This window comes from Ranitomeya imitator, chromosome 4, assembly GCF_032444005.1.
Source record: "Ranitomeya imitator isolate aRanImi1 chromosome 4, aRanImi1.pri, whole genome shotgun sequence".
NCBI lineage: Eukaryota > Metazoa > Chordata > Amphibia > Anura > Dendrobatidae > Ranitomeya > Ranitomeya imitator.
Window position 1 is genome coordinate 295123920 of NC_091285.1, and position 15286 is coordinate 295139205.

Below are 15286 nucleotides of genomic sequence, written 5' to 3' on the forward strand. Positions count from 1 at the left end.
TGCTTTGTTTTTCACTTGCTCCTTATCTGCTCAGTATTTTTACCCTGTGAACACTGGCTCCTTGGTAAAGACCATAAATGTTAGCACTAAATAAAAAGGCTGAAATCACTGAAACCATATGGCAAAATTAATAAAAAACAATAATACTAGGGATTGCAGAAATTGCAGGAATAAAATAAGCACAAAAACTGTCCACTTTGGCCTTTAAGTTTACGGTTTAATATCTGACCAGATCCCATCCTGTAAGAAAGAAAAGAAATCTTACCAAAACATAGTTTGTGTAACGCCTTTATTTTGGAGACTTTTTTTAAAAAACAAAAAAACAAAACATAACGTTTTGGCAAATTTAAAGCCAGCAGTTACATGGTAAGTAATACTGATATTTAATTTTGACAAAAGCAAAAAAAAAAAAAAGATAAAATAAGATCCCTGCCTGTTTCACTTGAAAAAACAATACATGAACAGACAGCTAAGGTAAAAAAGTACATCTAAACAAAACAATGTATCTTCAAATTAGCATTCTAATGTAATAAAACTAGCATTAATGTTGTTATAAGGAGATTGAGTTTTCAATAGCTGATATATTTAGCTATATTTGCTAATAAAAATTGGTAATAAGGTTGCAGTATTGGTTGCAAAGCGCACAATTGTGTTGCATTACCAGGTCTTACTTTTACTCTTAAATGTCTAGTTTAGACATAAAGGGACGCACGATTTCCTTTATGTGGCATATGAACAAATCAAATAATAAATAGATAAAATAAAATATAATACAATATTTGTTCACTTATTAGAAAAATTTAAAAGGCCATCATGCATTTGGCAAAAAAAAAAAAAAATTAGCTGAGTTGGACAATACATATAAAATTAAGAATGGGTACTACACAAATGAAAAGTATGTCTGTGCTTTAGCATACCAAAGTGGGATGCATCACCTTCCTATTAAAATTGAATTTTGTTTTTATACAGGTATGGTATAAGTACAGTGCAATAATGGATCATGAAAGGCACTGCACCCCAAAAAACTGAGTTTCTTTTCATACATTTGGGGCTTCACCCATGATCCACACATGAGCACTCATACACCTTGTCATAAATGTTTTTTGTTTTATTTTATTTTAAAACTAGTGATACTTCCCATTTAAGAGCTTAAGGGTTGCTAATCATATTAAATGTACATAGTAAAAATTTCTATTGTTGAAATAACCATTTAATAAACAGACAAAGAAGGATGAATTAAACAACATTGAGATATTATCATATATGTAAACCATACGAAAAAAATAAAATAAAATTAAAAGACAGGGGTACACAGTAGAATTGTTTTCGTTCGGAATATATTATTAAAGACTTCTATGGTATTGTATCTATAAAGGTCAAGTAACCCAATTACCGTACTTAACAAGTTTGTGCTAAGAATAAAAAAAGAATACAATTTTGATTTTCTTGGAAATAAACTGAAACGTTGCACTATTACTAGACCCAGGTTCATAATACTGTGTTGTACCATTCACACATGAACTGAAATACTGAAGCACAATTCTGAAATAATTATGGCCGAACAGTACAAAAAGAAAATAAAATAGACAAAGTCAGAACAAACACATTCATTAAGTTCAGAAGTGTCAGTAACACAACGTTGCAGGACGTCCCTGCTTGTGTTCATCATCATTCACTTATTTCTTCCAATATAATTCTCAGACTTATATTACTAGACCACAAGCTGTACCAATTTCCACAGCATCACCTGTTACACAACTATTCCCAAATATGGCCACATTTACATTTACCATACCATATCACATGAACAACTTCTGTTTGTGATGTCATATTTCCTGTCCAGGGCTACATGGCTTGTGACATTTTTCTAACTAAAAGTCAAATGCTTTCTGCTGACCATCAATCAATGTTGGGGAGGCTTCACTATAAAACACAGTAATACACAGGATAAACTACAGGTGACGTGTTACAATTAAATTATAATTTACACTACATTTTGTATAGATGCAGCTTGTCTTATTTCTACATCTGAACCACTACTTCAGCTTTTGTATCGGGGAAGTCCCATTGCCAGCAATGGCCTTTGTACTGTAACTGTTTAGCTACCATATCAAATTAAACAAAATCTTACTAGATTTTTAAAGTCTATGGACAACTTTGAAGTGGAAAAAAGTATTTCTACATGTTTCAGTACTACTGTAGGCTAAATAAAATGACTTACACGGAGCTTCAACCTGCAATCTGAATTCCTTTATTCACTTTTTATTTCAGTTAATTTTACCCCTTTTTAAACTTTCTGATATGCCGTTTGTACCCATTCATGTGGGAATGTTTAACAAGCTATGCGAGATGTGAGCTCTGTGTACCTAGAATGCTGCTGCCGTCGCTAGCTCTCTTGTACAAGCACAGCTTCATTTCTGTACTGCTTTTCCTTTTATAAGGGATGTATTCCTGTTTGCTGGCAATTACTGATGCTGAGGAGTATGTGATTTGCCTCCACCCGGGAACAACCTACCTTCGGTGCTCTACTTTTGCTTTACTCAGATGCACCATCTAGGTGATTTACACTTTCCTCTCTCTGTGTTGTTCTTTCTATTGATAGTTTGTCTGATCACTCCTAAAAACTTGGATGTTTTTCTCTTTCTTCACTCTCTGATCATCTCTCTAGGACCTTCTATCCATCCATACTGCACAAAGTCAGTAGCAATTTCCTGTCCTATCTATTTTAGAAGCAACAGGACAGCGGGCTATGTGAAGGCATTACACAGACTCTACAACAGCAAGACCGTTTTAATGTACACTATGAACCATGTTGCTTAGTTCTACTCTCATGAGGCCAACAAACAAAACAAACAATAATGGCAAAGGTGTCCATAGCCTTTAATCCATTTTAAGAGCAGACAGTTACTATTTTATAGTGTCTTAGACAGACCTTTCATTTGATATAATAGACATAAAGGGGTGAAGTTTTAAAACTAAGATTGTGAATATTAAAATTGTGCAATCAATAAAGACCTTAACTGTGCACTGTATACTTTGTAGCCAATCTACAGAGGGGGAAATGCTTTTTATCATGTATAATTTATACAATGTGACTTTCTGGATTTTATTTTTTATATTCTATCTCTCAATGTTAAAATTAACCTAAACTTAAAATTACAGACTGTTCATGTCTTTGTCAGTAGGCAAACTTAGAAAATCAGCAAGGGATCAAATACTTATTACCCCCACTGTATTTCCATGTCATGTACTATGCCATCTCATAACTGAGATAGACAATAATCCACCATTGGTACATAGATACAGCATTAGAAAGAATCGTACTAAAATTATTCACTTTTGTTTGTACACCATATTTTCTTCATTTATATATATATATTTTTTCATTGCCAACATACAGTGTTCCTGGCATGTAAATTCTGTACTGAAAAAACAAATCCTTTCAGGAAGGAATATACTTCATGCACACTGCAAAAAAAAAACCCCTATGGGTCTTAAGTATAACCTCATATACAATGTGTATACAATTTCATTATTAATCATAGATGTCTGCTCGTTTATTGATTTTTAAAAATATTGTAATTTTGTTTATATCATGGCTTTGCATCATGTTTCATACTAATGCTTTGAAATATTTATGTACTTTATGAAGTATGCTTTATATGCTATTTATACTTTACATTCATTAGTGGGCCATCTATTGCACTATTTACAGTGTGACATATCTATTGCAAGTGCAAACTCTCTAGTACTGAAAATAGGTCACTCTGCTAATAGGAACATTTCATCCCATGTTTGCACCTCTAAGGAATCAATGATATGTGTACATTACAGAGTCCTAATGTTTAATTGTCACTTCCAGCATTATGACTCTACATTCATTTGTTGTAGAAATGAAATTCTGTCTAATACAATGACTGTTTTTGATCTGACTGTATGTCTAGAGGCCTTGACAGGGCTCAATCAAAAATATGCAGCACACAAAACAGATAGTACAGACAGATGTAGTTACTCTACACGTACCATATACAACATTTGAATCTCTAATATATTTCATAATTTGTTATTGTTAAGTTTTGTCACCTATGGATGGTGGCTTTACTTTCACTGTTCAGTCTAAGTTTTTGTAATTTAACACTGTAACTTGCCCCACTTGATCATGCAACTGTCAGAGACTTTCAGAAGTGTTTCATAAGGCATATTGGAACAAATTAAAAATGATCTCTCATCCTTGAAAATGATTTCCTCAGAGGAGTTCCTGAATGCCTTGATTCTATTTAAAGTTCATAATAAATCTGCTGGGTAATATATACGTATTTTTTTTTTCTCATTTTTGGCTTAAGTTGGTTCCGCAGTAGTAATAAAACAATGGTTTCCTCCAGAGTTATGAAAGGAGTACACTGCACTCAGGATGTTCTAAAAAGACCTACATTCAGAATTCCAGGTAAACCAGGAGGCCAAAAGTTGGCAGTAATATTCCAATAATACTGGGAAACATCCCTGACGTGTCACCTATAATGCAAAAATACAAACAATATTGTCAGTGATATTTTTTTGAAATTCGTCATTTGTAACACAACAATCATTAAACACCATTTAACTAGAATTATGTCAAAAGTACCAAAGACACTGGTCTATGAAGTAGGATTAGTAAACCAGAAAATTCTCTGATGGACTCAGAATTGATGTCTGTACTGTTCATCAGCTCAGCAAGAGTAATCAGATCCCTACTACGGCAAAAAGGGCATCACTACACCCTACTTAAACTAGTTGCCAGATATTGTGCTTAGTTTACCTCATCTCTGGTGCTGTTCCAGTTAATATTATTATTCTGATCTGGCTTGATCCTGATATCTCATCCCTCCTGACTTTGACCCCGGCTCTTTTGACTCTGACCTCAGCTATTCCACTGACTACTGTTTGGTCTAACGACTCTGCCACTGGTTTGATCCTCCTGATGTTGACCTGGCTCTGTGCAACCATCCTAGTCTCAGGATCACCCTCCCAGCCAGCAGATACTCATGTGGATACAACCTAAAGGACCCTGTTGTATGTAGGTACAGATCCTTATATAGGAGTTAAATGGTGAAGGCCAGGGTTTCTCTGGGACCTGCTAAACGAAGCGGCTAGTGCTAAGTCTGTCTGAGAAACACTTTTTCAGCTTCCAACAGACTTTACAGTGGGCAATATTAACAACACATTTTACAATAGAATTAACAGTTGACATGAGCAGGCTATGTACAATAGACATGTCAGGTATAACATAAGATGCTTTCTTAGCAGGCCAAAGACAGACACTTACTAGTAAGTTTGTAATAAGTAACTGCTCCATCTCCTCCTTCACTGTGAGCTCGAACCTCTACAATATATTCACCTTCCCTAGGTATTGGCACTTCTATTGTATGGTCTCCAGTGGAATACAAGGTGCCTGCATGCTGTCCAGCTGGCTTGTAAAGAACCTGTAGAAAGAAAACATGAAAAAAATTATATAAAGAATATTGTGCAAAAGTTATAGGTAGGTGTGGAAAAACATACTGCAAAGTAAAAATGCTTTAAAAAAAGAAGTGTAACTATTTCATTTTTTACCAATTAAAAATGCACACTGAATGAATAAAAGAGAAATGTCAAACAATATTTTGTGTGAACCACCCCTTGCCTTCAAAAGAGCACAAAAGCATAATTTCTTGTAGGTACACTTGCACATAGATTTTGAAGGACTTCGGTAGGAAGAATGTCCTAAACATAGTTGAGAACCACAAATCCTCTGTAAATTTAGACTTGCACTAATAATTTTGTCTCTTTATGTAATCCCAGAGAGATGATGTTGAAATCAGGGGTCCTGGAAATGTTGATATGGCCCCCACAGAGTCCTGATCTCAACATCGAGTGTGTGGATATACAGTACAGTCCAAAAGTTTGGACACACCTTCTCATTTAAAGATTTTTCTGTATTTTCATTCACACTGAAGGCATACAAACTATGAATTAACACATGTGGAATTATATACTTAACAAAAAAGTGTGAAACAACTGAAATTATGTCTCATATTCTAGGTTCTTCAAAGAAGCCACCTTTTGCTTTGATGACTGCTTTGCACACTCTTGGCATTCTCTTGATGAGCTTCAAGAAGTAGTCACCGGGAATGGTTTTCACTTCACAGGTGTGCCCTCTCAGGTTTAATAAGTGGGATTTCTTGCCTTATAAATGATGTTGGGACAATCAGTTGTGTTGTGCAGAAGTCTGATTGAAACACAGCTGATAGTCCTACTGAATAGACTGTTAGAATTTGTATTATGGCAAGAAAAAAGCAGCTAAGTAAAGGAAAACGAGTGGCCATCATTACTTTAAGAAATGAAGGTCAGTCAGTCCGAAAAATTGGGAAAACTTTGAAAGTGTCCCCAAGTGCAGTTGCAAAGACCAAGAGTCACCTCTGCTTCTGAAGATAAGTTTATCCGAATCACTAGCCTTAGAAATCACATGTTAACAGCAGCTCAGATTAGAGACCAGGTCAGTGCCACACAGAGTTCTAGCAACAGACACATCTCTACAACAAATGTTAAGAGGAGACTTTGTGCAGCAGGCCTTCATGGTAAAATAGCTGCTAGGAAACCACTGCTAAGGACAGGCAACAAGCAGAATAGACTTGTTTGGGCTAAAGAACACAAGGAATGGACATTAGACCAGTGGAAATCTGTGCTTTGGTCTGATGAGTCCATCTTTGGACACAGAGAAGGTGAACAGATGGACTCTACATGCCTGGTTCCCACCGTAAAGCATGGAGGAGGAGGTGTGATGGTGTGGGGGTGCTTTAATGGTGACACTGTTGGGGATTTATTCAAAATTGAAGGCATACTGGACCAGAATGGCTACCACAGCATTTTGCAGCGGCATGCTATTCCATCCCGTTTGCGTTTAGTTGGACCATCATTTATTTTTCAACAGGACAATGACCCCAAACACACCTCCGGGCTGTGTAAGGGCTATTTGACCAAGAAGGAGAGTGATGGGGTGCTACGCCAGATGACCTGGCCTCCACAGTCACCAGACCTGAACCCAATCGAGATGGTCTGGTGTGAGCTGGACCGCAGAGTGAAGGCAAAAGGGCCAACAAGTGCTAAGCATCTCTGGGAACTCCTTCAAGATTGTTGGAAGACCATTGCCGGTGACTACCTCTTGAAGCTCATCAAGAGTATGCCAAGAGTGTGCAAAGCAGTCATCAAAGCAAAAGGTGGCCACTATGAAGAATCTAGAATATAAGACATAATTTCAGTTGTTTCACCTTTTTTTTTTGTTAAGTATATAATTCCACATGTGTTAATTCATAGTTTTGATGCCTTCAATGTGAATGTACAATTTTCATAGTCATGAAAATACAGAAAAATCTTTAAATGAGGTGTGTCCAAACTTTTGGTCTGTACTGTACATACATGAAATACATTAAGTCAGATAGATAGATAGACAGATAGATAGATAGATAGATAGATAGATAGATAGATAGATAGATAGATAGATAGATAGATAGATAGAACAAGTTATTCAGAACTGAAACATTGTCACACCAGATGGTTTAATAAAGTCAACTTTTTCACATTTACCCTTTGGAATGCTTCCTGCCTTTTCTTATTTGTACCTATGTTATAAAAGGATAATTGGGAGGCTTTGCACCCACTAATTTTTAAGGTGCTGTTCCAACATCTTTTGTCTAGATAGCTAGATAAAAAATAGAAAAACGGAGGCAGCACTCCAATAGTTACCAAAATAAGTGGACTTTATTTAACCCACACGGCCATGTCATATGGTCTAAATAAAGTCCACATATTTTGGTAACTATTGGAGTGCTGTCTACGTTTTTCTATTGTTACAGAACCCCCAGCACCAAGAATATGTTATGCAGTATATATTATGTATAATAGGTTCCATGTGAAATGCATCAGTCCACAGGCTGCGCCCCTGGGCAGAGAGGACACGATATCCCCCTTCTGTCCTCCCCCACCTTTGTAATTCCCACAGTAAATATCAGCAGGCTCCGGCCCCCTGCGGCTATTGTAATGTATGTCTGGCCTGCTTTTTCTATTGGCCTGCCCTGTGTATCTGTGTTATATATTCTGTGTGCTGTAAATAAAGTGTGTTCTTTTAGACTGGAAATAAGTGGAGTAGCAGTCAGCTTTTATATGCTCTCACGTAATCAAGGAATTCCAGCCAGCGTCCTTCATTCAGAATCCAGCAAAAGCAGAGTGGACCTCCTGAAACACGGGGTGGTACTGAAAGAAGTACCCCAGCTTGGTAGACCCTGTTACACTGGTGGCAGACAGCGGGATATGATACCCCTTCTACAGGAGAAAAGGAATGAATGGAAGACAACTACCAGAAGTAGGACTACATTAAAAGATCTGGTGGAAGCCCAAGGGTTAATCGCCAGCAACAAACCAAAAGCAGATTTGATAGCAGCCATCATGGAACACGACAGTGCAGCGCCCCCCCCCAATGTGAACATGGAGGAGACTGAATTCCAGAGGGAGGTAAAGAACAAACTGGCGTTCTATGGCCCAAACCCTGCAGTAGAGATCATATGAGAGGTGATGGCTGATGTGCGTACTGATCTGAAGGAAGAGATGGCCGAGCGGACCAGGATAGAGCTAACCAAGATGGAGATGGCAGAGCGGACCAAAGTGGAGCTGGCCAAGATGTAGATGGCAGAGCGGAGAGTCAGCGAGCAAGGGGAGCTCTGGCCTCCGCCCAGGTACCTTCAACAGTAAGCCACAAAAAGATCCAGTATAATGCCTTCCGACAGTTGGGGGAGGCAGAGGAAGACATTGATGGCTTTCTGCAGGCCTTTGAGCGGCAGTGTGCCCTTCATCAAGTGAAGCAGGCGGAACGGGTTCAGATTCTGGCCAGCAAGCTGACAGGCCGGGCAGCGGACGATTATCGCACGGTACCTGATGAGGACTGTATGGACTATGAGCAGATCAAAGAAGTGATCTTGGCCCGGTATGCGCTGACACCAGTAACCGATACCCACGCTGAATGGGACTGTAAATTACGGCGGTCACTGCTACAGTGGGTACAAGGGAGCCAAGCAACCACTAAGGAGGACGTCCTCCAGCTCTTCTTGTTAGAACAATTCATTAATGGACTAAACCCCGAGACACAGGAATGGCTTCGGGACAGGCGGCCAATGACTCTTGAGGAAGCCGCTCGTCTGGCCGATGAACATCATGATGCCAGGAGGCCTCAGTTGTCTGGATCAAAGATGGTCACTAGGGGTCCGCCCATGGACCTGGAGGGCCCCAAACCACCGAAGATTGTAGGGGGACCAGCTAGAAACCCGGCCTACCACAGTTCCCCTGGGGCGCGATGCCACACCTGCCGTCAGCTGGGCCACCTGCAAAGACAATGTCCCAACCGGACTCAGCATACCCAGTGGCCAAAGGCGGGAACATCTACCTTCCGCCGGGCCGCTGTACACTGCTACCAAGGCGAAGCTGACCCGGCATTGGGGGCTACAACTAACCAAGGGGTGGAAGACATGGAGGAAGTGCTGCATGAAGTAGACCCCGTGCAGGCAGCCTGGGCAGATAAGCAACAACAGCATCGACAGGTCGTGTGGGTTAATGGGAAACGCATGCAGGGACTAAGAGATTCCGGAGCAACTTTGACCCTTGTGAAACTTCATCTCGTCCGGGACCAAGAGAAGACGGACCGGACAGTGGCAGTCCATGTAGCAGGGGGAGCCATACATCGACTACCCACTGCCAGGATTCACCTGAACTGGGGAGTTGGGGATGGCCTTGTTGAGGTCGGCTTGATGGAGGATTTGCCTGCAAACGTTTTGCTGGGAAATGACTTGGGACCCATGTTGCCTGCCTTCTCGGTTGCCCCTCTGGCTGAGACATATCCTGTGACCACCCGGAGACAAGCTCGGGCTGCGGAGGCAGAATCACACTCAGAGGAGGCCCAGGTAAGACATCCCAGCCCTACACTTATTCCCATAGCCAGACACATTTCTTGGGCCACCCCAGATGAATTTAAGAGGGAGTTACTTGAGGATCCTTCATTGGAGGGATATCGTGGGAAGGCACAGGAGGGGAGAGGGTTACTGGAAGGGGAACAGTTTATATAGAAGCAGGGACTCCTCTACCGGATCACAGAGCAGCACCACACAGGGACGAGCCCCACTATAAAACGAAAGCTGGTAGTTCCCAAGAAGTATAAGCAGGAGTTACTGCGAATCTCTCATGACATACCCTTGGCCGGGCACTTCGGCGTCAGTCGCACCAGGCATCGTCTGACACAAAACTTCTTTTGGCCGGGGGTAACCTATGATGTTCGTCAATACTGCCAGACCTGTGACAGTTGCCAGCGCATTGGCAAGAGGGGAGATCGATGCAAGGCCAAATTACGCCCCCTCCCCATTGTGGAGGAACCATTTAGCCGAGTAGCAGTCGATCTGATAGGGCCATTAGCCAAACCCAGTCCGTCAGGGAAAAGGTATATATTGACAGTGGTAGATTATGCCACACGGTATCCAGAGGCAGTTGCGTTACCTAACATACTGGCAGAGACAGTGGCGGCTGCCCTGCTCCAGGTTTTCTCACGGGTTGGATTTCCCCGGGAGATTATCTCAGACCAGGGTACCTAGTTTACAGCAGAGGTGACCAACCAACTGTGGAAGCTGTGCGTCGTAAAGTCCATTAGAAGCGCCCCATACCACCCGCAAACCAATGGGTTGTGTGAACGCTTTAACGGGACGTTAAAACAACTCATTGGGACTTTTACCAGGTCCTACAGGGACTGGGAGAAATTCTTGCCTCACCTCCTGTTTGCCTATCGAGAGGTGCCCCAAGAATCCATGGGGTTCTCCCCATTTGAACTGGTATACGGGAGACGGGTAAGGGGACCCCTAGACTTAGTGCTAGAACACTGGGAAGGGGAGGGCATCATAGAAGGGGTACCTATTGTACCCTATGTGCTGGAATTCCGGGACCGCCTACAGGAGCTGACCCAGGCTGTACGTGGGAACATGCAGGTGGCCCAGCGGCGCCAGCACATATGGTACGATCGGAGGGCCAGAGAGCGCACCTTGGAAATAGGGCAGAAGGTCCTGGTGTTAGAGCCCACTAGGCAGAACAAGTTCCAAGCTGCATGGCAGGGGCCCTACCAGGTAGTGGGGAAAATAGCCGACACCACCTATAATGTCGCCGATTGTGACGACCCCAGGGTTATCCGCAAGTTCCACGTGAATATGCTGAAACCCTATCGGGAGCGCCCTGAAGAGGTAGTGGCCATCTGTGCACCTGAAGCAGAGGATTTAGCCGGACTTCCCTTGCCTGATGTCTTAGGGGAGAGGACTCAGTCTAAAACATGGGACCAGGTACACTGGGGTGAAGACTTAGGTCCCCGGGAGAGACAGCAAGCGGAGGAGTTGTTGAGGCAGTGACAGAGGATGTTTTCGGGGAAACCCAGGTACACTCACCTGGCACAACACAAGGTTGAGACCCAGGATCAGACCCCCCTGCGACAACCCCCCTTCCGCGTCCCTGAGTCTGTACGAGAAGGGATGCAACAAGAGATCCCTTCAACAAGACAACAAGAGATGTTGCGTTTAGGGGTCATTGAAGAGTCAGATAGTCCCTGGGCGTCCCCCGCAGTGTTAGTGTCCAAGAAGGATGGGACTACACGGTTTTGTGTAGTCTATCGTAAGCTCAATGAGAAAACAGTGACGGATGCGTATCCCATGCCGCGTGTGGTTGACTTGTTAGACCGGCTGGCAGGGGCAAAGTATTTGACCACCATCGATCTATGCAAAGGCTACTGGCAGATTCCCCTTAGTCCTGATGGTATTCCCAAGTCGGCATTTGTCACCCCGTTTGGCTTATTCCAGTTTCGAGTTATGCCATTCGGGATGAAGACTGCCCTGGCGACCTTCCAGAGGCTGGCTGACTGGCTTCTGGATGGTCTCCAGGACTATGCGTGTGCCTACCTGGACGACATCGCCATCTACAGCGCGACATGGGAAGAGCATCTAAATCACCTATAGACAGTATTAGACAGGATCCACAAGGCCGGAATCACCCTGAACCCAAACAAGTGTCACGTAGGCAAAGCAGAGGTTCAGTAGTTAGGGCATTGGGTGGGAAGTGGGAAACAGAGACCAGAACCAGTCAAGATTGAGGCCATAGCCAAATGGCCCGCCCCACGCACTAAAACCCAGGTCATGGTGTTTCTAGGGACAGCGGGGTATTACAGGAAATTCATTCCCTATTACAGAAGCGTGGCAAAGCCCCTCACTGATCTGACCCGTAAGAACCAACCCCGCCAGGTAACCTGGAACCCAGATTGTGAGGAAGCCTTGCGCCAGCTAAAGGACGCCCTCACCAATACCCCTGTATTGGCCGCACCCTATCCAACTAAACGTTTCCTTGTTCACACAGACGCTTCTATGTTTGGATTGGGGGCAGTACTAAGCCAAGTCGGGCCGGACGGCCAAGAACACCCGGTAGCTTACATGAGTCGGAAACTACTGCACCGTGAAGTGAGCTATGCGGCCATCGAGAAGGAGTGCCTGGCAATAGTATGGGCACTCAAAATGTTACAACCATATTTGTATGGACAACAGTTTTCCCTCCTAACGGACCATAATCCCCTAGTCTGGCTTAATCGGGTCTCCGGAGACAACGCCAGATTACTGCGGTGGAGTTTAGCGCTACAACCTCTGGACTTCACCATCCACTACAGACCCGGCAAACAAAACAGTAATGCCAATGGACTAAGTCGACAAACGGAACTTGTACCAACCCCATAAACTTCGGTCATCCCCAAACCGATCTGTTAAGGATCAGACTGTGTATGCTGATCGCGTCGAGCCGTGTTACAGAACCCCCAGCACCAAGAATATGTTATGCAGTATATATTATGTATAACAGGTTCCATGTGAAATGCATCATTCCACAGGCTGCGCCCCTGGGCAGAGAGGACACGATATCCCCCTTCTGTCCTCCCCCACCTTTGTAATTCCCACAGTAAATATCAGCAGGCTCCGGCCCCCTGCGGCTATTGTAATGTATGTCTGGCCTGCTTTTTCTATTGACCTGCCCTATGTATCTGTGTTATATATTCTGTGTGCTGTAAATAAAGTGTATTCTTTTAGACTGGAAATACGTGGAGTAGCAGTCAGCTTTTATATGCTCTCACGTAATCAAGGAATTCCAGCCAGAGTCCTTAATTCAGAATCCAGCAAAAGCAGAGTGGACCTCCTGATACACGGGGTGGTACTGAAAGAGGTACCCCAGCTTGGTAGACCCCGTCACATCTATTTTTAAACATTTTTACAAAAGCTGGATGTTTTATATGGGAGGCTGTGCACCCGCTTTGTATTTTTTTCAAGTGTGCTGTTCCAATTTTTATTTATAGATACCATATATACTCGAGTATTAGCCGAGATTTTCAGCCCATTTTTTTGGGCTGAAAGTCCTCCTCTCGGCTTTTACTCGAGTCATACCCGGGGGTCGGCAGGTGAGTGGGGGCGGGGGCTGTCTAATTATACTTACCTACTGGTGGCGCGGTCCCTGCAGGTCCCTGCTTCTTCCAGCGCTGCAGATTTTTCCTGTGCTGAGCGGTCACATGGTACCTCTCATTACAGTAATGAATATGCGGCTCCACCTCCCATAGAGGTGGAGCCGCATATTCATTACTGTAATGAGCGGTAACTGTGACCGCTCAATACAGGAAGAAGATGCAGTGCTGGAAGAAGCAGGGACTGCACAGCACTAGCAGTAGGTGAGTATACGGGGAAGGGAGCACAGCACTGCGCGATATTTACCGCTCCTCGTTCTGGTGCGGCTTCGTCTTCATCGTCCTCTGGCTGTGACGCTCAGGTCAGAGGGCGCGGTGACGTAGTCAGTGCGCGCCCTCTGCTGAACATCAGTGCTGAAGACGGAGCCGCATGAGGAGCAGGTAAATATTGAAAGTGTCGGGGGTCCTGAGCGAAGAGAGTTATGTGATTTTTTTATGTGATTTTTTTTTTTTATCGCAGCAAAAGCATATGGGGCAAGTGACTGTACGGAGCATCTTATGGGGCCATAACACGTGTGCAGCACTATAAGGGGCAAGTCAATGTATGGAGCATCTTATGGGGACATAATGTTTGTGCAGCATTATAAGGGGCAAATGTCTGTATCGAGCATCTTATGGGGCCATAACGTTTGTGCAGCATTATATGGGGCAAGTGACTGTACGGAGCATCTTATGGGGCCATAACGCTTGTGCAGCATTATATGGGGCAAGTGACTGTACGGAGCATCTTATGGGGCCGTAACACTTGTGCAGCACTATAATGAGGCAAGTGACTGTACGGAGCATCTTATGGGGCCATAACGCTTGTGCAGCACTATAAGGGGCAAGTGACTGTACGGAGCATCTTATGGGGCCATAACGCTTGTGCAGCACTATAATGGGGCAAGTGACTGTATGGAGCATCTTATGGGGCCATAACGCTTGTGCAGCATTATATGGGGCAAGTGACTGTATGGAGCATCTCATGGGGCCATAACGCTTGTGCAGCATTATATGGGGCAAGTGACTGTATGGAGCATCTTATGGGGCCATAACGCTTGTGCAGCATTATATGGGGCAAGTGACTGTATGGAGCATCTTATGGGGCCATAACGCTTGTGCAGCATTATATGGGGCAAGTGACTGTATGGAGCATCTTATGGGGCCATAACACGTGTGCAGCACTATAAGGGGCAAGTCAATGTATGGAGCATCTTATGGGGACATAATGTTTGTGCAGCATTATAAGGGGCAAATGTCTGTATCGAGCATCTTATGGGGCCATAACGTTTGTGCAGCATTATGGGTGGAAACAGTGGAAACAGTGGCGTAACTAGAGTCTGATGGGCCCCATTGCAAGGTTTGGACCGCCCACCCCTCATCCTGGTATATATATCCCCCATCCTGGCATATGTCCCTTACCCTGGTATATATCCCCCATCCTGGCATATGTCCCTTACCCTGGTATATATCCCCCATCCTGGTATATGTCCCTTATATTGGGCCCCATCCTGGTATATATGTCCTTTACCCTGGGCCTCATAGTTACATAGTTATTAAGATTGAAGGAAGACTATATGTCCATCTAGTTCAACCCATAGCCTAACCTAACATGCCCTAACATGTTGGGGCAAGTGACTGTACGGAGCATCTTATGGGGCCATGACGCTTGTGCAGCATTATATGGGGCAAGTGACTGTATGGAGCATCTTACGGGGCCATAACGTTTGTGCA

At 43.3% G+C, this 15286-nt stretch overlaps 1 protein-coding gene across 2 annotated transcripts in view; it reads right to left on the reverse strand.

The window, feature by feature from the left end:
- Positions 1–272: 272 nt before the first annotated feature.
- Positions 273–15286, reverse strand: part of CNTN1 (contactin 1) — a 295541-nt gene continuing 280527 nt past the window's right edge. For both annotated transcript variants that reach the window (XM_069764781.1, XM_069764782.1), the window contains 2 exons: positions 5303–5459; positions 273–4512 (listed from right to left, as the gene is read on the reverse strand). In XM_069764781.1, the coding sequence (XP_069620882.1) occupies positions 4433–4512; positions 5303–5459 (237 nt within the window). In that variant the 3' untranslated portion in view covers positions 273–4432. The remainder of the gene's footprint in view (positions 4513–5302; positions 5460–15286) is intronic.